General features: G+C 42.6%; 1 protein-coding gene across 15 annotated transcripts in view; it reads left to right on the top strand.

Annotated features, from left to right (window-relative positions):
* Positions 1 to 23,404, top strand: part of PPFIBP1 (PPFIA binding protein 1) — a 102,057-nt gene that overhangs the window by 59,396 nt on the left and 19,257 nt on the right. For 8 of the 15 annotated variants that reach the window (XM_071422573.1, XM_071422575.1, XM_071422572.1 and 5 more), the window contains 11 exons: positions 8,202 to 8,288; positions 9,459 to 9,572; positions 10,120 to 10,251; positions 14,751 to 14,843; positions 15,352 to 15,444; positions 17,221 to 17,335; positions 18,541 to 18,573; positions 19,889 to 19,950; positions 20,674 to 20,758; positions 21,878 to 22,032; positions 22,968 to 23,098. In XM_071422573.1, the coding sequence (XP_071278674.1) occupies positions 8,202 to 8,288; positions 9,459 to 9,572; positions 10,120 to 10,251; positions 14,751 to 14,843; positions 15,352 to 15,444; positions 17,221 to 17,335; positions 18,541 to 18,573; positions 19,889 to 19,950; positions 20,674 to 20,758; positions 21,878 to 22,032; positions 22,968 to 23,098 (1,100 nt within the window). Of the gene's footprint in view, positions 1 to 2,868; positions 3,103 to 8,201; positions 8,289 to 9,458; positions 9,573 to 10,119; positions 10,252 to 14,750; positions 14,844 to 15,351; positions 15,445 to 17,220; positions 17,336 to 18,540; positions 18,574 to 19,888; positions 19,951 to 20,673; positions 20,759 to 21,877; positions 22,033 to 22,967; positions 23,099 to 23,404 lie in introns of those variants that run through there. The other 7 variants (XM_071422580.1, XM_071422584.1, XM_071422585.1 and 4 more) reach the window with 5 other exon arrangements.

Raw genomic sequence — 23,404 nt, 5'->3', positions numbered from 1 at the left:
GGGCATGACAGCAGTTACCCAAAGTTTCTGTAAAATAGGGCAGAGCATTCAGTCCTTCCAGAATGGGTTGCCATGTGTCCTTGATCCTCTTCCTTTCTGCTCCTCTCAGTGTGTGTGCGTGTGCGTGTGCAAAGACTCAAAAAAGGGCCAGTGGGTTGAAACACCTCGTGCTGCTTTTTGTTTTTTAACGGGCGCGTGCCAGATGGCCACGTGACACCAGAGCGCACATACAGTGCCCGGACATCTGGCACTTCCAACAGAAGCTCTTCCAACAGAATCCATCATGTGGCCCCCAAGGGGAGCTGGGAAAAGTTGTACATGCGCTCTCTGCTGCACAGAGAAGTCAGTTTCACTGTAACATGTCATTGCAGCTCAAACTGATCTCTGCTGCTGAAACCCTGCTCACGTCTCCATGTGCAAATGGTGAATGTCATGGGTGAAAGTACAAACCAGGCCATTTGTTCCAAGTCTGGAAAGGGACTGAGACCTTTCTGAGCTCAAACATGTTTGGGCTCCTTGCTTTCACTAGGAACCAGGCCTGAAATCCGTGGCCAGATCATAACAATTCCAAAGTTCTGGAGTTTTTTCAGGATACTCTTGGTCAGCAGAAATATTTGGTGTATTTCAATGTGCGCCTTAATAAGGCATGTGCTGTAGTCTGTGAAAATGGAGCTTCTGGCTTCAGTACAGGCAGTGTGTGAGTAATCTCTAACATCAGCACCAGTAGCAAAACCATTTTAAACAAAACTCCACATTTTCCAAGACCAAGGCAACCTTGTTGTGTCCAGCTGGAAGCTGATAGATCCATCTCTTGAAGAGTAATTCTCGCAAACCTTGCTCCCAACCATGACCATTGCTCCAGTTTTTCTTCAGTTGAAACAAACAAGAGACAGTTTTCCTTCTGGTTATTACTTTTCTGGAAAGTGGTTGGGAGATTTTTTGCATTTTTTTAAAAATACGTCTTATGCAATTTCTTTCCCAGAAAGCGGAAACCAACTGTGTCTTGTTAAAAAGAAGAGTGAAGGGTAGGAGTGGGTGGACAGTGCCTTCCCACACCTCAGAGCCATTTTCCCCATGCTTCTGATCTGAACTTGTGTATGTGGGTCCTGGTGTGTGCCTTCTCCTCTTTAAAGGATGTGCCCCTGAAGTGAAAGAGCCAGGATAACATAATATTTTTTCTTTAAAACCCACAGCAAGTGCAGCTTTGGAAGTGACTTTCTGAATTTAAAGATATATATTATACAGCATATTTTAGTAATTATTTTCACTCCATAGGTGAATTTCTAAAATTGACTTTAGGGTCAAGCAAAACTTTATGGCCTCCAAAGGTTTCTTGAATCATATAGAATTATTAAGGTTGGAAAAGACCTTTAAGATCACCATCAAGTCCAGCCACAGAACATTTTCAGCTCATCTGAGGATGATGATTGAGCTGAGGTATCCATTGTGGCTCATTCAATCCAATGTGTTGCTGCTGCCTCACAGACCAGCTTCAGATTTTGACATTTCTCCTTTAAGTTGGTTCTTCCAGAGAGTAGCTGGGAGTAATGAGAGTTAATATGAGGGGATATTAGCTTTCAGAGAGGAATTTACCTTGCTGGATAGACGTAGCTTTGTAATCTTACAGAGATATACTGACCTATTTGGACAAGAGTAATTCCCAAGTGGAAGAAGCAGTTTGGTTAGCCAGAAATCATCTCTTATTCATGGGGAAAAAAATAAATCTTGTCTTCAAACACAGATTTGTTGTTTGATTATCCTGGTGTGGGTGTGCAGTGCAGTCATTTGATTCAGCTTCTGCTTATGTTGAGTTTGTGTATCAAAGGGTCCTATGCTAATGCGTGGCACCAGGGTGTTTGTTACCACCAAACAGTTTGGGATCTCTCCTCAAGTTGCAGTATGAAAGGAGTCTTGTGATACCATGTCAGCCTGTCATCATCCACTCCCTGCTGGCAATGCATTTTGTCCCTGAGAGATTCACCTCCCAAGGTTCTGGAAACACAGGACTCTGCTTCTTGCTAAAGGTGATCATCCAGATTGCTGTGTTTTTAACCCTGGAAGATAATATGGCCTCATTTATGGTATGCCTTGCTGTCACATCTTCATGCATCAGGGATGAGTTCTTTGGCAGTTAGAACAACCCATCAAAAATCACCATTTCCCATCCAAAATGAATCAGTTTGGCTTAAAAAGCACAGCTTCTGCTTGTCCTTTGCGCTCCTGGTATCTCCTGAGTTTTCAGCATTTATGGTTTTGAGATTTTTCTCTATCAATGGCAGTTGCAGACGTTTCATTATAATAATAAAACAGGTTTTTGAGATAATCAGAGGACTCTCAGAGCTGGGCTCTGTGGTCAAAAATACTAAGAATTTGTCATGCTGCTGCTGGTAGTGGGTCAATTGAAACCTGAACCCGAGGACAGAGGTTGGTTGTTATTGTTGCTTCTTACATCACTCTGAAGTATGACATAAACTTGGGACAAGCCACTTGTGAGACCTGGCACAGCTGAGTCAACTTCTTCCATTTTTCTTGGCGTCTATACGTGAATTAATTGCATGTGTTCCTGTAGCTTTTACAATTACTAGGAAAGCCCCTCCTGCTGTTTACTTTGTGCTCAGGTGAAGGGGTGGGAATTGCTCTTTTCTCCTGTGCTCTTGGGTCGGATGCTTTCCGGGAGGGTCCGGAGGAGGGAGCTGCGCTGGTGACAAGAGCCAGGGTGGAGGTGGCCGGGTGCCACCTGCGTGCGGCTCTCCTTGCTGCCGGTCGGGTTTGTGCTGCTCTGCACCTCCCTGCCTGCATCCCCCTCCCGTGTGTGCCGGGCTGGAGGAGTTTCGTGCCGGGCTTTGATGTGTTAATTCCCCAGAGCCGCTCGCTCCGCTCCGCCTGAGGAGCGCTGCTGCTGCTGCTGCTGCTTCCCACGTCTCCCACTCCGCTCGCCTCCATCCTCGGCTGGGCAAGGGGACCCGCTGTCACTTAACCTCGGCTCCGAGGAGCCCCGAGCCCTCGGCCGCGGCTTCTGGCGTCCGTGAATGCATGAAAGCAGTCATGACCAGCATGGAGTATAGCTGGGACATTCACGGGCACTGCGTCTGGCTAAATAAGGTAAGGAGATCTCTGCCTGTGCTGGCTCCTGCGTTTCTCCCAGTGACAAGCCATAGCTGGGCAACGCTGGGAATGAGCCTCTCATCCTTCTCCTGCACCAGGCACCAGCTGGGCTGCTCTTGAGGAGACGGAATATTGTGGAAAGGTTGCAGCTTCCCTGCTCAGCAGCGTGTTATTTATGCTTACAAAATGTTTCAGGTAAATGCCTCAGAGTGAAGGGCTGTGTTCAGCTGCTTTTCTTTCAGAATTCACTTTTATTTTTTAAAATATCATGTGGGGGGTTTTGAGTGGGTGTGTGGTTGTTTTTATTTTTCCCCTTCTTATTCTCTGGGGAGGAAGTAACCTGCAAACTTTAGGAAAAGCTTTGCAGTAGCTCTGCTGCTGGAGTATGTGGAAAAGGCTGCAAATATTCTGAGCAGGGAAGCGGGAAATGCAGGAGAGGCTGGTTTGGGAGGGCAGAGGTGGGCTCCCACATGAACTGGTTACACACCAGCTCAGACAGTATGAGCAGTATGAATTTGGGATGGGATTGATGCTGACAGAGAGGAAAGCTGTCACGGGTCTGTATCACCGGTAGTGGGTACTTGGCTTGGGAAACCAGGAGGCTCTGCCCAGTTGGTGCTGAGGTAGCTGAGACTGGAGGAGCCCTCTTGCAAGGGGCTCCAAAGCTGAGGGAACAAGCAGAACAGCAGCAGCTTTGTTTAACTGAGCATAGGTAATGTGTATTGTAATGATCTGAAGCACGTAAGCATGTTGATGAGCTCTAATTTTACTCCAGATGGTCAGGAAAGAGGTGTTGGGAAAGGCTCACTTGCCCAACTGTTGACTTGACTGTGGTGGTCAAAACAGTCAGTGCAATCTGCTGTGCAGGGAAATGATGCTGTGGAGTTGCAGCTCCTTCTATACAAACCAAACTGCACATACAGCAAGAGCAGTGTGATTTGTGCTGCTTATTTCATCTCCAAAGCAGAAGAGAAAATGAAGGAAAATGAGGGTATCAGCTGTGGTAAGCTAAAAATTAGGTTTATTTTTGAAAGGAGAATTCAGCAACTGAGAGGAAATGGTTTTTTTAATTTATTTTTTTATTATTAGGTTTAAACCAGCAGCCACTAGAAACGTTCCTGTGGTTTGGAATTCTAACTCAGCTCCAGGGAAAAGGGATTAAAGACTGAAGCCAGGCAAGCTGTGAAAGTTTGGTGATGCTTCTACTTGCTACAGGAATAATTCCCTCCAGAGCAGCGTGGATTTTTTACACTTAGATGATTACAGACAAAGCTTTACACACGTGTTTAACAGATTAGCAGTGGATTGATCTTGTAGAGTTTATAAGTGTACTGGGTCTGATCTTACAAGGCATTTTAAGTAAATGCTTGACCTCAAACTTCTGTGAAGCCTCAGTGGCATTGTGACAACTGTTACTTTGTTTTTAGGATTAAAATCAGTATTGGTAAATCTGCATTCTCTTCCCATATAGTGTTTTGCAATTAATCACTAACATTGAAAACACAAGCAAAATCTTAACTGAAGATAGATTTTAAGTTACTGATGAAAAGAGCCTTCTTTGGGAAATGGAAAGCCTTTCTTACACAGCTACTAAAGTATGTTAATCCTTTATAGACTTAAATGATACCAATTTGACCCAGAACTACCAAGCGCCCTAAATATGCTTGCAGTTGCTGTCAGTTGCTGTTCAATCAAATATTTGCTTTTCTTTTTTGCTTCTCTTACTGTTTTATTTCTTTTCTTCCCCCCCCCCCCCGCCCCCCCCCCCCCCCAAAGAGGAGCTGTTGCTCTGCAGGGTGAGTGCTGGGCTCAGTTGTAGGGGAGGATGCAGATTCCCTGGTGGAGAAATGCTCCTCAGAGACACACTTGAGTGTTGCTCACCCAGGTTTTGCACACACCAGATCTCCTGGCATTTTTCACACCTCTCTGCAGCCCATTCCTTCCCACTGGGCCTCCCTCCACTCCATCTCCTAATGCACTGCTTTCCTAAATCCAGTGTTTGAGCATATTCCTGCTCAATTTCTCTTCAGTCCTGCTCACTACCATTATTGCTCTGTTCTTCTCATATGTTTTATCTCCCCTCTTCCTTCCTTATCTCTCTGGGAAGAATATCATGTCAGGAATCTGCTTTTTACCTGTGAAGACAGTCCAGAGCGAAGATCTGTGAAGGTGTCGTGTGTCCAGTGCCTGCAGGTCCTGGGTCTGTGCACCACTCTAAGCAGTGCTCAGGCTGCTGCTCTTGGAAATAGCTGCCATGGTCTTTCTCTATCATCCATTCTCCAACTATCATTGTTTTCTCCACTGAAACCAAAATCAGAAGCTTTCTTGCCTTTTCATACCTCAACTTAAGAGTCAGTCACAGGTATTATATAGAAGTTACAACACTTCAGGCAAAAAGCAAACAATTCTTGTGTTGTACACAGAATTTTCTGGGTTTGGTGTGCTACAGGAGGTCTGGTTTTATGCAGATTTTAGAAAATATTACTGGCAATACCCAGAAAAGAGATCTTTTGCACCCAAAACCCAGATCTTGGTTTTGCACAGCTTGCAAAACCAAGACATCTCTGCAACGTTTCTCCCAAAGAATAGATGAACTGCCCTAAGTGTTTGATGGGATGAGAGGAAATGGCCTCAAGTTGTGCCGGGGTGGGATTAGGTCAGATATTATGAAAAGTTTCTTTCCTGAAGGAGTTATTAAAAATTAGAACAGACTGTCCAGGGATGTGGCGGATTCACCCTCCCTGGAAGGGTTTAAAAAATGTGTGGATATGGCATTTGAGAACAAGGTTTAGTGGTGAACATGGTGGTGGTTGATGGCTGGGATGATGATTCTAGAGGTTTCCAGCCTTAAGGAGTCTGTGATTCTATTAGCACTAATTTTTGTTTTGTGGGAGAAGAGCCTTTTCACTTGTCCTGTTTGGGATTCCCATCACCTCTCTCTAACGGCAGGGTGCAGCTGCCGCCTGAACTCTCCCTCTCCCAACACTCCTGCTTTAAAGCCAAAGCTGGTGTGCTGAGCCAAACAGATTTTTCCTGAGAAATGTGAGCGGAGTTTAACAACAAAGGTGTCTTGGCAAGATGCTGTGCACAATGACTAACGTTCTGCTTTCACACCTCGTTGGTTTTCACAGACATTTTAATCGTGCTGTGAAACCAAGACCTCCCTCCCTACATTTTCTTCCTGCAGTCTTTGGTTTTAGTTCATTTGTGTCTGGTCACACTGACTGGAGCTATCAGGAGGGTCAGTGGTTCAGGTGTTGATGTGGTGGTGAGAGGCAGGGAGTCAAGTCTGTGCTTTGGCAAGGAATTCCATGTTAGCCCCAGCAGCATGGAAAAGTGTCTTTGCAGCTCTGCTGCCTGTAGAGAGGGATGGATACCACTTTTCCACATCAGACACATGCACTGGACTGATAAATGTGTTGTGTATTACAAAATACAGATTCTGTTCTTATACAGGCTGGGTAAGTGCTTGAGATGTACTGGAGCTCTTAAAGGACAATGGAGCTGCAGAGCAGCAGAAGTAGATAAAACCCTCAGTTCTGTTTTCACAAACAACTCAGGTCACAAAATCTGAATCATAGTCTACTGGTTGAACAGCTGAAAGGTTTATTTCATTTTGAATTCTTTCACCTAAATTGAAGTGTTACAAAATGGAAGATCTCACTGATCTTGAATGGCATGAGCTAAATTCTGGTAGAGGTCAGAGGGAAGATATGGCAAACTCAGAAGTTTAGAGGAATTTTGCTCTGGGATTTAGTGTCTGCATGGTCAGGTGGCTTAGTATTGTGCTGCTAAAAATTCGGATACAGGGTCATAAGTTAGATCATTGTGATGAGGTACTGGTACAAAGTACTAAAGAGCATCCTTTCTTAGTCTGCTGGAGCAAATTTTGGGGGAGATATTATGGTCACCAAGTGAAATTCCATGCTCGTGAGACACTTTTGGTACTGTTCAGCAGTACTGCCAGGACACAGCCTGATTTCTTGAGAACACTGAGGTGAGACACTTTTACCTTCTCCTGTTTGCTTTATGTCAGATCTTTAAGTGATGCTGGAGGGACTTGCATTGTTTCAGGCTCAAACAAGGCAGTTTCTACCACTCCCCAAGGCCAGACATGTAATTTAGAAAAGGAGTTTTAGCCAGGAGGTTTCCTGAGGTATCTTCTGTAATCAGGAGAGATTCAAAGCAGGAGCTGGAGGCTTGGAGCTCCTGAGTGGTGGTGGCCTCTCAAGGCAGGGTTGTGCTGCAGGCTCACGGGAGCACAAGGATCAGTCACACAATTTCTTTTCATCACACATTCAGGAGGAAATCAGGGCCCCTCAGCGTTGTTGGGTGTCTCTGCTGAATACCCTGGATTTCAGAGCAGCTTCTCAGCCTCCTCTAAGCAATTTGTGCCATGATGGGAACAAGACTTCCTTTTCTGAGCCAAGATCTGATTGTGGCCTGGATCATGAAGTGCTTTGAGACAGCTTTGAATATGGATAGAACAAAATCCTTCCCGCTGCTCAAGAGCATTGAAGTTATTATGAAGAAAGTTGCTGATTCCTCTGAACTCTCTGATAGCATTAACATGTATTCTTGTTTCTCTCTAGCCTCAGGCAGCTTTACAAAGAGATGTGTTTAGAGTGCAGACATTCACCCATACCCAGTAGAATGTGCCTGATGTAAAAGGATGTCTCTGACTGTGTGTATGACTTGCAAGAAGCATAATACACATTTTGTAGATTGTATGTTTGGCTTTTTTCACTTGCTGAATGTCTCAGGGTATTTGTCTCTTTGCAAGTATGGCTTAGCATTGTGTAGCAATGAGTCCAAGTTTTGTTAGCAAAATGCTGAATGCACAGTAAGTGAATTTTGTAGAACTGGGTCACCAGAAGGTTCTTCCTTTCTCATCTTTAAGCCCCTGAAGAATTCTCTCCTGAATCGTGGTCATGTGTCCTTTGTGGACAGTTTATTTGAGAATAATATTTCTGGAGAATATTTCAAACATGTTCTTAAACTGTGTAGACTAAAAATGCTCTCATTAAGTGTTTTGATAATGTTGGATGATACTGTGGCACAATAGCTGACTATACAATATTTGTTGTCTTTTCCAGACTAATGGACACATATCCGGGAATGGAGATGTTTATCAAGAAAGGCTGGCTCGTCTGGAAAATGATAAGGAATCTCTTGTTCTGCAAGTGAGTTGTCACCCAAATAATTTTTTTCTGCTCTTGCATTCATGAGACTGTCTGAAAGTATGTGATAAAACCTCTGAGAATTTATTTGGAGTTGTGATGTCTTAGACAGTGTTCAGAAGACTTGCTGGTATGTGAGAATTAACCCAGATTAGAGAAAGGTGTGAATTTAGATTGCAGGAAAAATCTAAAGGTCTTTCTGTCTGTGTATCTGTTCTCTTTGAATTTGGTTAGCAGAGCAGCCACCTGCTTACATCCATGTGTATCCTTAAGATCACCATTTCCCAGGGCCATTCACATGGTGTCTGCATCAGGAGACAGTTGTCCTGTCCTTAGGAAAGGTAACAAAAGCTGCAGGACTGGCCAGCCAGCAGAAGGAGACAAGCAGCTCCTTGGTGGTCCTGCTCACCTGCTGCTGGGCTGGATGGGGTCAGCCCTGGCTGCTCTGACTGCTGGCTTCCTCCTGCTGTTGGAGCCAGGAGTACCTGACACCCCTTGGACTGCACAGGCATCCCCTGATATGGACCCAGCCTAGGGGCTGTGACAGCACTGAGCTCACTCTCCTTCCCAGCAGTACTGCAGGAAGAGCCTGTTGAAAATGAAAAAATTCATTCAGAAAAGGCAAAATGAGACTCTGTCTGCTGTCTTAAAAATGTTGTCTCGGTCTTATCCAGCCTCTGGCTGTGTGTTTTAACCTTCTCTGCTTTTATTGTTCTGAAAAGGGGAAAGTGCTTGTTATGGTACACTGTGTGCAATCACTTGGGAAGGAGAATAAACTATAAGCAGTGAGGTTTATGTGGTGGTTAAGGCAGGAGCTAATGGGTTGAGTTAATGTATTGTCACAGCAAAGGCATAATTATTGGCAGTAAAATGCAGCAGGCGCCCCTTGTGAAAACCTCCAGTGAGGAGTGGAGTTGCAGAATTGCAATGTGTCTGCCAGAACTTTGGCTGAAATTCTAGTAAGTGTGAGGGGAGAGCCTTCCCTCCTCTCCTGTTTTCTTTGCCAAGTGGTGTGTCCACTGCAGAGCTCTGCTCCTCCTCCTCTTTCTCCCTGCATGGTCCCAGTTAATCTTTGGCCCAACCAGCAGTGTTGCTCACCTGCAGTTCTTCAGCTGACACATATGGCCCGGGTGCAAGGTGTTAAACATGCATCCCTTTTTTCCTGCTCTCCAGGTAAGTGTGCTTACAGACCAGGTGGAGGCCCAAGGAGAGAAGATCCGGGATCTGGAGTTCTGCCTGGAGGAGCACAGGGAGAAGCTGAATGCCACAGAGGAGATGCTGCAGCAGGTGTGTCACAGCTCCATGTCTGTCCTGCTGTCTTGTCTTCCTTCTGTTTTAACAAGCTTTGGTGAGAGCAGTGCCCTTCAAGGTGTTGCAGCCCTTGATGTCTCTTAACTAAGGGATCATTTTCTGCCATACTGGCTTTAAAGTCTTTGCACTTAGTAATGTCAGTGCTGCTTTATGCTGCAGGAATCCAGTTCTGCCCTCCTTTGAGTCCTTCCCCACTGAACTTCCAAGAGCCTTAGATTAAAGCCTCTGGCAGGATGGGTGGATTCCCCTCACAACTCCTTGCTGCCCAGAGCGACTGTGATGACAGACAGGCTTTTTTCTTGTGCTGGCAGCCAGCCCATGATAGTGCTCCTGTGATCCCAGATGCATCCTAGGTGCCTGGAATCTGTCAGATGGATAATAGCTGTGTCTCAGGGCTTCACATAGTGCAAGGATGGGGGTGATGCTATTCCCCATGAAAGAGACCTTTAGCTGTCAAAATAAATTACTGATTTCTTCCCCTTGGGTAAATAATTCCATTCTCTTCCTCTTTATCTTGAATCAGGAGCTTTTAAGCAGAACAACCCTTGAAACTCAGAAGCTGGATCTTATGGCAGAGATTTCCACTCTGAAATTAAAGCTTACATCTGTAGAGAAGGATAGATTGGACTATGAGGACAGATTCAGAGACACAGAGGTGAGTAAACCCCAACAGGATAAACTGTGAAAGCTGTGTGTGTCTTCACCTTACCTGAACGTTTTCTGGGATTTTTTTTTTTTGTCAGGCAAGAAGGGGAACTCATCTTTAAGGTTAGAACATGTTCCTTTTAAAATAAAAAGTGTCCTCTTTGTTAAATTCTGGTTTTACAAAGAAAGACTTCCAAAGGCAATTTTTGATTCTGGCTGTCAGGTCTCAGGAGGGGTGGATTTAGGTTAGATTTTAATAAAATCATGAACATACTGCACTCTCCTGACCCACATAAAACTGTCACCTGCTGAGTAAGGCATGTCTAAGGCAAGTACCAAAAGCATCCATGTACAGGGACGCTGCACAGGAGCAGAACTTTTGGGGTTGCCAACAGAGCTGACTCACTGTGAGGCTCTTGGGAAGCCTGGCTTCAGACCCCAGCCTTATGGGAGCCCAGGACCAGAGGCTGGGGGAACAGAGCCAGGTGGAGCTGCCATCCTTGGCAGCACTCTCCTGAGGCATTTCACTCTGTGCTGCAGGTCTGTGTAGCTGAACCTTGCTCATGTTACAAGCCAGAAAGGCTCAAAGCAGGTGGGCAAACCCAGGAAACTCCAAGTATCAGCTCAGCTGTCCTGACAGGATGATAGAGCCCATATCAGAAATACCTCAGAGCCTGCCTGTGAAGCAGAACAAAATTTCCAGTTCTGGATTTATAAATGAGCTGAAATGTTAGGTGTTTGTTATGATTGTGGATGTTCCAGGTGTCATTTGTTTCTAGAAGGAAAGAGCCATATTGTCATGACAGGACACAAAATTGCCTTTTGCACTTCTGCCAGTGGTTTCCCAATTGCTCAGTTTCCAGTAAAGCACCATTCCTCATTGTATTGCAAGCACAAAAACAGAAGTCAGTCTTACTTTTGGATTGCTCTTTGTGCCTCTCTGAAGTAATCTGCAGACCCAAAGAAAGCCACAGGTTGAAAACTAATGACTTATATCACTTTCAGGTTTGGAAGTGATTCTTTAGGTAGTGACAGTATTGTTCATTCCTGCAGTGCAGCACATCTCCTTGGGCACTGCCAAGCTCTGGAATGGATTCCTGTTGCTTCCTGTTACCTTTGCCTCTAGTTGGTAACAGGTGTTATGTGACAGGATCACAGCACTGCCTTCAAAGCAGCTGATTTTGTAGAGCAGACAAGCTCTGTGCATGAGAAATTGGCAGGGGAAAGGGTGGAGGGAATCACTGAAGGTCTCCTGCACCCGTGGGAGGTGTGTGTAAGAGCTGGCTGCTCTCACAGCTCTCCTGGGACTCTGCCCACACAGAGCTCAGCTCTTTCATGAATCACAGCACACAGCAAATAACTCTCTGTGGGCTGACACTTACTCTAAGCAGCCCAAATGAGGGATAAACGAGCTGGCACCAGCAGTAAATGACTGTGGGGAGGCAAGGTTTGGTCCAGATGACCACAGGGAGCAGGTCCTTTCTGACCTGGGTTCTGTGCTATCTTCATTTGCAAACACCCCATGGTTTCTTCTGCTTTCCAGAACTGCTAACAAACGTGACTGGGCTTTGAGTGATTTGCTTCCTCTATTTCTACCCTTATTTTTACCGAATATTGTAGAATTCTCCTGGACTCTCTCTTTCTTTGTTTCCCCCCTGAGCTGCAGAGCCCATATCAGAAATAACTTCTCATATGGGCTCTGTCCATAACTTCCTAGCACAGCTCAGCTTACCAAGAAGGTGGACATGGAGCTACAGGTTCCCAGAAAAATGGTTCCAGTGTGGGGAGTACACCACAAACTGCAAATCTGTAATCTCTGTGCAAGAGAAATCTGTAATCTCTGTGCATATCTTCTATGAAGACCTTTCTCTTTGAAATACTTTGAAATACACTAAATGCCTTTGATAAAAATAACCTAAATTTTATTTAGTAGTTACTGTAATTAGGGACTATATGGATTTATATCAAGCATATTTATGCCAGAACTAATGAACTATTACTAAAATATTTCTCCCTCTATTTGAAATCCAGAATGATATCATTTAGTGTGATATATGTTATTATATTGTTTCTTCTTTATTTCAACACTTTATAGCTGTAAAAACACTTAGGCTTAAATGTTGGAAGGGATATTATGTCTTAATTTCCATTTGGTTCAGTGAAAATATGAATGTCTAATTAGTTGGAGGGTCTTCACCCTTAAAAAATCTCTTAAGAGATATTTTGGAGGCAGTACTTATTCAGAAGTATGCAGTATTTTATTCAGTGTTGATCTAATTATATTGCTGTTTATCAATTATTTTAGAAGAGCTGAGTATTTAAATGAATATTTAAAACATTTGACCCTAAAACACATTATGGCATTTATGTGGAGTGATTGAAATGGAAAAAGATTCATACCCAGACTAGGAAAGCAAAACTGTGAATATTGCTTCTGGTTTTATTTAGGGAAAAGAGAAAATTTGATGTCTGACAACTTGTGCAGCTACTGTCTCCTAGAGAATTACCATTCTGATTAAATCCTTCATATTATCCATTTGTTACTTATGTCTGTCATTGCAACTTCCCATTCCAGCTTGGTTGGTTACTCATATTCCCCATTCTTTGTCTAAACAGATGCCTCGCTAGATCTTTGTGCTCTAGGATTTGCTGTCTAGATGTTCACAAACACCCAGCTTTTTCAAAGCTAATTGTGTACTTAATAGAGATTCATAATTGTTCTGTTCTTTGAATTATTCCAGTATTTCCACCTTCTCAGCAGACACCAGCATTATTTTCCTTGAGGAACACGGGTGGTCTGAGTTGGGCTGAGTTTATGTAAGAAAATACCCTGCGAGGGAGTTTATTTGGGAAGGAGTCCATAGCCAGACTAGGCCTTTGAAGCAGCAGCCAGAGGCTAAAACTGGCTCACTCACAGGGAATTCTTTGTGATTTATCCACCATCACCTCCAGTCTGGTTGCAAGATTGTTCTGTTTTCTGTGTCACACTGAGTATTTTAAAGTCATGTAGTTCAAGTGACAAATATGTGGAGAACAGCCTCAGCAGTGAGTTCCACACAACATATTTAGACATTGGATCATGCTGCAGGAGAGAAAAGCCCCAAACAAATCAATTGTCGAGGAATTTCAGGTGTACCTGAAGTAGAAAGTCATAGATTAAAAGCAGTAATTACTAAAAGCATTAAAATGTTCACTATTTTCACTTTCCTTGTAGTTCTGAGAACTGAACTTGGATCTTTCTGGAGAAATATAGATGCTGCTCTCTTAGCATCAGGTTCATTAAGCACAAAATAATAACCAGAGGCTTGTAAGCTTAGGAAGTGTGGTGTGGGGCTGAAAGGCAGGTGTTATCAGGGACCCCTGAATACCCTCTAAATGTCAGCTGCTGGCTTGTTAATTTATAAATATAAATCTCTGTTAATTATAGTATTAGCTGTGAGAAATTGTGCTTAGAGCTGTTAGCTCAATGTACAGCATTGCTTCTCATGGATAGGATTTGCCTCAGATGTAGGAAGGAAAGCAAACATAATGACCAGAAAAATTCCTTACTTGAGGGTGCTGAGGTCCTGGCACAAGTTCTTCAGAGAAGCTGTGACTGCCTCATCTCTGGCAGTGTCCAAGGCCACGTTGGACAGGGCTCTGAGCAACCTGGGATAGTGGAAGCTGTCCCTGCCCATGGCAGGGGGTGGAACTGGATGGGCTTTAAGGTCCCTCTCAACCCAAACCATTCTCTGACCTAGAGGATGAGGAGGCTTGGTGGAGCAGTCACACTCAGGGTTTGTTTGACCAAGGGGGCTGGGGGCACTCAGGTCTGACCCCAAACCTGGCAGGATCCATCAGGATGGCCAGAAGGTCGAGCTGGTCTCCTAAAGAGCTCAGATGTGAGTTTGTGATGGCTCTGAGTTTCTTCCAAGCCAGGCTGAATTTGGAAAGCCCAGTTGTAGTGGTGCCATTGATGCTTAAATGCAGGTGCCTTTGCTTGTAGAAACCTGTGATGGCCCCTCTGTTCAGCCTTCAGTGAGAGGGCTCTTTTAAATGGTGGAAACACAGATTTTTTACAGTGTGATCACTTCATATTTTGAAAAAGCAGGTGATGGCTGGTGAGCCTGGGGCAGGAGGGACTGCAGCGGGGAGGAGGTGACTGCTGCATGTTGAAGGACGTCTGCCACTGTTTTCCATTGACCATCCTTAGTACTGGGCTCCAGGCAGCTGAACAGAGAAGCAGGAGGCCTTTCCTGGCCCTCAGCACAGGGAACACAACTTCAATTTATGTCTCCCTTTGTCCTCTGCCCTCTTACATTCGGTGCAGTAACACAGAAACTGAGAAATTCAGTCCCTGGATAGTTAGGGAGCTCTGAGTTGCTTGATTTAGTGCTGGATTTGGGTAGTGTGGTTTTGTACTGAGTTCCTTTTATGTCTGCTTTTCTTGTTGTTACAGTCATAGCTATTCTTCTGTTTTGTTTACTGAAGTTCTTTGTTGTTTCTGGTTGTCTTTTTCCCTCCACTCAGGATTTGATCCAGGAAATAAACGAATTGCGGTTGAGGGTGGGAGAAATGGACAATGAAAGACTCCAGTATGAGAAAAAGCTGAAAACAACCAAAGTAAGTGAGGCTGAGGGGAGGAGGCAGAGAGAGGTGTAAATTAGGCTTTAGGAATTCACTCTTTTCCCTGATCCATGCCTGCACCCTGCAAAATCCTGAGCACTCTCAGGTCCTGGTGTTTCGTGGCTCTCACTTAGCAGCAGTGGCTATTCCTAAATGTCATGCTGTGGTTTTCAGTTGGAGCATTGTTTTTTATGAAGGGTAACATACCATGCTGTTAACAATAAATTTATTACCTGTTTAGACCTTTGTTTTGCATGTGTGTCAAGAAATACCAGTTGCAGTATGTAAGGTGTATGCCTTAGGTTAAAAACAGGTTTTAAAAACAGGTTAAAAACAGCATTTATTTTCTCCTAAATGTACTAAAAACAAACCACTTCTGAAGCAGAAGCATTCACCTAAGTACTTCTAGCAGCCTGTTTCTCTAAGTGTCTAACTTCTCTTTGCCATTTAGCCTTGTCTCTTTTCTACCTTTAGTTTCCTCTCACTCCTCTGTCTCTGTTACCAGTCTTTAATGGCCAAACTTTCTAGCATGAAAATCAAAGTGGGTCAGATGCAGTATGAAAAGCAGCGGATGGAGCAAAAAAGCCAGATGCTAAAGGTGTGGTAGTTTCTGGGTAATGCTGGGCCTGTTTTGAATCCTTCATGTTCCACCCTTTACTGGTCCGTCCTGCATGGTGCTGTCATGCTCTGTTCTTCATTAATTGCTGTGTGTTGATATGCAGTGTGCCCTTCCTCCTTAGATGTGGAAAGCTCTTTATGTAGGTATTCTTGTAAACAGCTTTTATATTGCAGAGGAGAGGATTTTCCTGCTCTGAACCTTGCATAGGTTACACATAATGGCATTAGAGTTGGGTTAAAATCACTCCCCGTCCAAGGAAAGACTGCCTTGTCTGTGGCTTACATCCATTATTCAAACAGAACTTTTTATCACCCTTTTAGAGAAAATATATTCATGAAAACTATCTGGGAAATAGTGATTCTTTTATACTGTCCCCTCTCCCACATGTAAATTTGCATATCATACTTCTAATTCAGGAAAAGAAATGCACATTGACAACCACATGCAGCTCTAGTTGTGTGTAGATATAACAGCAGCTTCTCAAGTGTCCAAGAAATGATCTTGTTTTGGAGCAGCATGGAGCCTGCACTAGCAGAAATCCCATCATAATCAGTGCCAACTTGGAGCACTGGAGAATTGTAGTTATTCCCCAGCCACTGTTGTGGAAAAAGCTTTGATTTCTTGACAGTTTTAAGATTGATCTATTTTTTTAAAATGATGTTTTAGAGCAAACAGGAACCAATTTCAGGAAATTCTGTAGCTGGGCCATAGTTTGGGTTGCAAACATCACTATGTATTTGCAACAGATCATCCGAGGGTAGCTCAGGAAAATACCTAAGCCACAGTATTCTAGTTTGGTTTATTCCATTAAGGATTTGAAATGTCATTTAGAAGCTGTAAGTGCCAAAATGATGAGTCTTGCCTTGTTTTGCTTTGTTTACAAACTGAACAAATTAAATTTTCAGTGTTGGGTACAGTTGCAGTAAGGGTCCTGTCTTGATGATGCTGTTGCACAGGATATCCTCGGACATCAAAGAAACATGTTGCTAAACTGGGTAGGATTCAAATTTTAAAAAGTTAAATGCATGGATCTGTGCCAGTCACTTGCTAGTGCAGATGGTTAGATCTAAGTTAAAACTTGACAGCATTTTTCTAATACACCCCAACTCCCCCAAACACCATCTGTCTTATTCCCAAGAATCTCAGCTCCAAGCTTTCTTTCCTCATGCTTGATCAGCAAACCCAAACTGTGGCAGAGGTACCACGTTTTTGTCTGAACTGCTTTCCAGTACATGTCCATGTGCTTGCTGGTGTTGTGATTGATTTTTCTTCCATAGAATCAGTGGTGATTTCTGAAACTGTCCTCAGCCTGGTATAAGCACAGTTTTGGAATAGCTCAGCTTTGAACATGCAACATGCCCTATAAATACAAAAAAAAAATGTATGGAAATGTTAGCATTCAGCCTTTTTACCTGCATTTTTTCTATCTGCAAGGTTTAACAAATAAGAAAACTGTTTGTTTTTTTCCCCCTTTTGCTCTTTCATCTTTAAATTTTGATGTGAAGTTTCTTTCCAATTATACACGAGACCACCAATTTCAGACCACAGACCCCCTGATTTGCTCTGTTGTGAGCTCAGAAGTCTGTTGGGAAGTTCAGAGTCACTTTGGTGCACCCTCAGGCAGTGTTATATGTCAGGGGCCCTCAGTCACTTCCACCAGCTGAGGACCTGTCCACTGTGCTTCCTAGGAGGGGATTGTGGAAACATCTCAGCTGCCTGTGGAAGCTGTCACTGAGTGGCTCTGTGTCCTTACAGGATGAGCTGTCAGCTCTGAAAGACAAACTGGAGCAGAAGGAAGCTGAGGTGAAAAGGTTGCACGAAAAATTGGTTTCCAAGCTGAAAGGAGAAGGGATTGAAATACTGGACAGAGGTAAGAAAAAGGGAGACTGTCACCTTGTCCTCCTCAGTCACTTCATCTGAGGTCACATTTCCTTGTGCAGGAAATAAGTGATAAAAGCCTGAATTTTCCTGAACTTTGTCTTGATGTTTACCTCTTGAAACATATTTAGAGGGTGTTGATGATGCAAGTGCTAAACTTTCTGTCACAGCAAGGTCTTGGTCAAATTTAAACAAGACCAAAAAAAATCCCTAATTAGCTCCTTACATGGCTTGCGTGGGGCCTCAAAATATAGAGTTTCTACTGGCTGAGAAATTTTAAAACTAATTCCTACAAATGCTCCAAAAGCATTGTGTTGAAAAGGAAACTCCTTGGTAAGGAAGGGGAAAAGCCATACTGCAGACCAAAGTATGATGTGGACCTAGCTGTAAGTAGGTGAAATCAAGGATTGATTCTGGATTTGTGTGCTCATTAAGTCTAAACCTTAATTAGGCTTGAATAAGCACAAAAAATTTACATGCTAGATAATTCTTTTATTGGCTTGTAAACAAGAAACTATTAGTATTTATTTGTGGAAATCTTAGATTGAGGATTTAAAACCAGAAACTTTTAATTAACACACCACAGAAATTTTCCACAGACTTTTTTGACCTGATGCAGTTTCAATTCTAAATATATCTTACTGATAGTTGTTGCTGATTTTAAAATTGTGCTTTTAAAGTATGTTTTATAGAAAAAGAAATGCACAAGAGATTAGTCTCCTCCCCTGACCTGAGGAGGAATATGCTGTGTGTGGATTGTCACATTTTATTTCATGAAATGGTGTTTTCAAAACCACTGCCTAAGATCACTAAAAGTGATCACAATGAACTGTGATTCCATTTTTTTTAAAAGAACATTTAAATGTGAACAGGGTCTGACTTCATTGCATTCATGACTACTTATATAGGGCTTTTTTTCCCCTGGGGAACTACTTGAACTCTCATTACCCTCTGGTCCTCAGCTTTATGGTTTTCAGTGTAGCTCAGCAGAAGATCTTTTGCTGTGATGAAACATGTTTTATCTGCCTTGGACTGATATTAAGAAATGCTGTTTCCAGATAACAAATTATCTGCCTCATTAGCTGAATGAAGTGAGGAAGAGTTGACTCGTAAAGTATCAGTAATGTCTTGAAAGTTATTTCATGTCATAATTAACCTTCATGCTAATTTCCAATCCAATGGGTTTTCCCCACACAGATGAAAATTGTAAAAAGAAGCTCAAAGATAAAAGTAAGGTTGCTGGTGTCTTTCCATGAGCATTTGCATTCCAGAAGTGCTTTCCAGCTTTCTGCATGTGTTTGCAAAACTGCTTTAACAAACATAGTTAGGTTGCATCATCTATAACCCTTAGTTACACTTACAGTAAAACTGGAGAACAAGGGTGAGTGCATCACACTTGAAACACAACGTTTTCTGAAGAAAAGCTTACAGATAAAGGAAGATTGGGTCTCATGGATAGGAAGGCTCACAAGGCAATTGCCTCTCGTGAAATGCAGTTGCAATCCAGCAGAGCAGATTTTCAGCCAGCATAACTGAGGGAAAATCACTGGAACTGGATCAGGTGCTGGTTTAGCCCGATGTGTCTAAATGTCTTTCATCTAGAAAGCCAGCCAGGCTGCCTCTTTTTTTCTTGTATTTCATTAAGGAGGAGAATGTTTTTCCTGCTCTGTTTGCTTTCCATGAATTTTTAGGAAGTTGAAACAGGGCTTTTTTGCCTGTGAGTTTGGCTACCTGACTACATTTGTAGTGAAATTTGACTTATACCTCATTCATGCAAGGTAAATCTTTAGGGAAAAAATGGAGATTATTTCCATTCTTTTTGAATTCCTAGCCCAGAACACCTGCAGAACATGTTCCCATGTATTTATATTTCTTGGTAAATAAGGATTATAGATGAAGCACTGTTGTCTGTGTTAGGAACCTTTCCCAGGCCTGAACTGCCATGTAATATTCCAGCATGACTGCTCATCACAGCAAACACTTGTGTCATTCCACTGTGCCCTCCTCATTGCTCCATCCATGCTGGATGAGGGCTGAGCATCTCTGCACGATGCTTCCTTCCTTCATCACATCCATTCATCACCTGCCTTTGTTGAGTGGATTTGAGAGATGCTGGTTGGGGTGGTCATTGACTGTTGTACTGAGGATGTGTTTTATTGCATTCCAAATGTAGTATCTTGTTTATTTTGAACTTCTTGTTTTGAAGGTATTTGGTTATTTTAAAGATTGACACAGTAAAAGTCAAGAAGTAGTTTTACTCTTGAGTTTTCCATTCTTGTAAGGCTTGGAGAGGGGTGGGGGGAGGAAGGAAATTTCTTGGATTTCATAATTTCCTTGATAAAAATGTCAGAGCAGAGGTTTTGAAGAAAACTACTTTCCTTCTTTGTGTTTGCATCTAAAAAAGAATTTAAGTGGCTTATGTTTTGTCTGTAACTATGTCAGTCTACTTTCAGATATTACTGAGTTGCTTCTAGATTTTTTGTTTTTCTTACTTCCTTACACTGTCTTATTTAAATTGACTTGGAGAACTGTATTGTGTTTTTAGATATAGAGGTACAGAAAATGAAGAAGGCGGTAGAATCTCTAATGGCAGCAAATGAAGAGAAGGTAGCAAAGTCATTATTTTTTCAGTAATCATTCATCAGGTTGATTTAAATCTCTAAGAAAACCTTCACATGTGAGCTTTTCACTATTCAACTAAAAAACAGATTTGTAAGAATCAATGATTTTTTGCAGTCAAAAAAATCAGATTTGTACAAAAGTCGATGATTTTCTGCAGTCAGAAGCACTGTGGTGCCTTTCAGGGGCTATGAGCATTTATGAGCTCTGTGCCTGTGCACAGGATCTGTTCAGAGTCCTTACACTGTTGAGTTCAGTGTGGTTAATTTGCACTGTGTTCTGCAAATGTAAGGATCTCCATATAAGTGCCAGATCACAGGCTGCATTTCCAAAACAGCTTTTCTGTGAAGTATGAATTATTTTCATGCATGGTTTTTATGCTTTCATGTGCATGTGCATTTTGTAGGATGTTTTCTTTTGATCACCAAAGCTCTAAATCCTTTGTACATGGCAAATTTATTATGCTCTACCTTTGGCTTAATAAGGGAGCTGAAATCCACTTTCAAGGCTGGGACAGTTCTGGTGATTAACCAGATGATAGCTTTTGCTAAACACACCTTTTGATATTTCAAAGCCTCTCAGCAGTCTGAGTCCTGTCCCATCCACACTTCCCATTTCTTTTAGTCTCACAGCCAGTTAAACTAAAGGATCTAGTATTTGTACTTCTTATTTCTGGGGAGGAAGCACAGTCACAACTTCCTTTTATTTTAGGACCGGAAGATAGAAGAGCTTCGGCAATCTCTGAATAGGTACAAGAAAGTCCAAGATATGGTGATACTGGCTCAAGGTAAAAAAGGTATTGTACAACCAAAAAAACAACAACAAAACAATGCAACTCTGCTGTCATTTAAACTCCAGGTGTGTTGTGGTGGTGAGCCTAACTGTGTGACTGAAGCAGAAGCTATATATGTATTACAATATGTAATGGCCCATTCCATATATTCTAAGACTGGTGGGAGTTTCCAGACCCCTTCAGAGGGTGAAAATTGTCAACAGCCCAACAGGAGTGAGGAAGCAAAATATGTGGTTTTGTTGTGTTGGGTTCACACCATGCTCAGTGTTGGAGGGAGAGCAATTTTTAAATAAGTATAGCCCTTTCTTGAAATGCTGTGCCTTCAGGTACAGGAGGGTGTTAGAACAGACCTTGATTCTCTGGGAGCTCTGCTCCATGGTCACTTCATGGAGCATGGACAGAGATTCCACCCAGTGGCAAATGGGCAAGAGAGGTTTTTGCTGTGAACGGACTTTGGTTTGTGCTTGCCTCAGGTCTTTGGCAACAAACACTGGATTTCTGCTCACCGTTTAGAAAGTATTGGTTGTCTTTCACAACCAGTCCAAGCCTTTTGGTAGCACTGAGGCAGTTCAGGACCATCCAGGGTGGAAGGAGCAGAGGATGCCAACACTAATGTGGGCTTAAGCACTGCCTAAATGAGACATGCTCAGTTTGTGGCAGGCTGCAGACCTGATGTGGTCACTTCCAGGCTGGTGATAGACTCTGAGCAGTGGGCTGCATTTTTCCTCAGAGTACCTTGAAGATACCACAGAGACATCTTAAGTGTCAGGGAGACTGGACCTTCTTACTTTTCCTTAGTAAATAAGGGAAACAAAGTATTTAGAACAAAATTCCAGAACAGACAGGAATAAAGTACTCCAGTTTATTCAGCTTGTTGAAACTGATGCCACTAAATGCCCTGAGGGTGTTTGCTGGGCTTTTTGACCTCCCTCTGTTCCAACCCTGCTGTGTTGTGATGGTTGCACTGGGAAGTGACACTTGGCTGTGGCTCCCTTTCTAAAACCTAAAAAATCCCAGCAATGAAATCCTTCCAGTTTTGGCCCATAACTGAGCACGCTGGCTGCAGCTTGTGTGGGAGCAAGGGTTGGAAAACCAACAGGTTTCCGTGTTCTCTCCCTTCAGGCAAGGAAACTGAAAGTGAAGACTTGAATTCAGGGACTGTATCCGTGGGTTTATTGGACACACCAAGTCTGACTGACCCAGAGAAAAGCCCATCCCCAACCCCAGTAACAGCATCTCCAATCCACGATGAGTTCAATGTGAACATTCATGAAGAGGTAGGTTGGTTTTGGGTTTTTTTGCTTTATTTAATACCATCATTCCTTGAAAACACTGCTTGTGCTGGAATTCATCTTGCAGATGACAAAACTCAAATTTCTGAAAAGATTTATTTCTGGGTTTCACAGTTTTTTTGTAATGTCTCATATCCTTTTGGGGAAAGTACTTTTCTTGTGAAAGCTGCTGAGGAATTTCAATTAAACTTATTTTTCTTAATTCTCAAATGGGATCAGGAGACAGAAATAGCTGTATTTATCATGAGAACAGATCTAAATTACTTTTTCTATTAGTCATAGAAATTATTTTTCTTATCAAACATAGCTGTTTTAGGAGCTACATTTACTTTGGCACAAACCTGAAGTAAATATGTTGGGACTTACTAAATTTATCTTGTCATATTTAAGAGGATGTGATCATAATTGCATCCATTCAGTTAAATTACATGTAGGTTGTGGTTCAATCTCTGATTTTTACAATCAGATTTTCCAGTACAAAAACTATAGCTCTCTTCTCTAAACTCTGAGTCAGAGCATGGTCTTCACTTAAGCAGCAAGAACACACTATGAAGAAAATGAAATTAAATTAAATGTTTAGCAGCTTTTTTGTATTCTCTGAGTGTCTGAGGACAGGATTAAATCTGAAAAGTGGACTACCCTTCATGGTGTCTGTGGCAGAGACAGATTTAGCAGGCAGCCTTGGGAGACTTGTGAGATTTTTGTCTATGCTGTAGCTTAGCCGTGCAATGATTCATGTTTTGTCGGCAGTGCCATATTTCAAGGAGTAAATCATTCTATTAGAATAAGGGGAAAAAAAATCACTTTTGAAACCTTATTTCAGATCCTTTTCGTCATGGTTTATCTGTTACTCTTTTTTCATTTATGATTGCTTAATTTCAGCTCAGAAGATTGTAACACATATTCTTCCTTCTTTTCAGAATTCCTTACAGATCCACACCAGCATTTTACAGATTTCGATCCCTTCCTTTTCATCTGCATCCAAGAGCTCAGAAACTGTTGCAGAGAGACTGAAAACACACCCTAGGCCAGATCCCGCAAGTGAAATGAGGTATTATGGGTTCCATGTATTTTTCAATTGTAAATCCAATATTCTGTGACATTTAAGGAGAGCAATAATGTGTCAGTCACTGAATTATCAAGTCATTTGCCAGGTAAACAAGGCTAGGAGTCCCTCGGTGAGCTGCAGCAAACCAAGCTAATGTTCCTGAAGTGCATTGATTAAATCCTGAGTAAGCAAGGGCTGGTTTGGTTGCTGTTGTAGCAGCCCTCATGGTCTGTACCAGCTGCTTCACAAGGAATGAACAGAAGGAGAGGGAAGCTGATCTAATGTATGAAGGCCACAGAATCATTTTTT

This window comes from Agelaius tricolor, unplaced genomic scaffold (genome assembly GCF_023055355.1).
Source record: "Agelaius tricolor isolate 1412-34295 unplaced genomic scaffold, bAgeTri1.0.p SCAF_3, whole genome shotgun sequence".
Taxonomy (NCBI): Eukaryota; Metazoa; Chordata; class Aves; order Passeriformes; family Icteridae; genus Agelaius; species Agelaius tricolor.
This window is presented reverse-complemented; position numbering and strand designations above follow the sequence as displayed.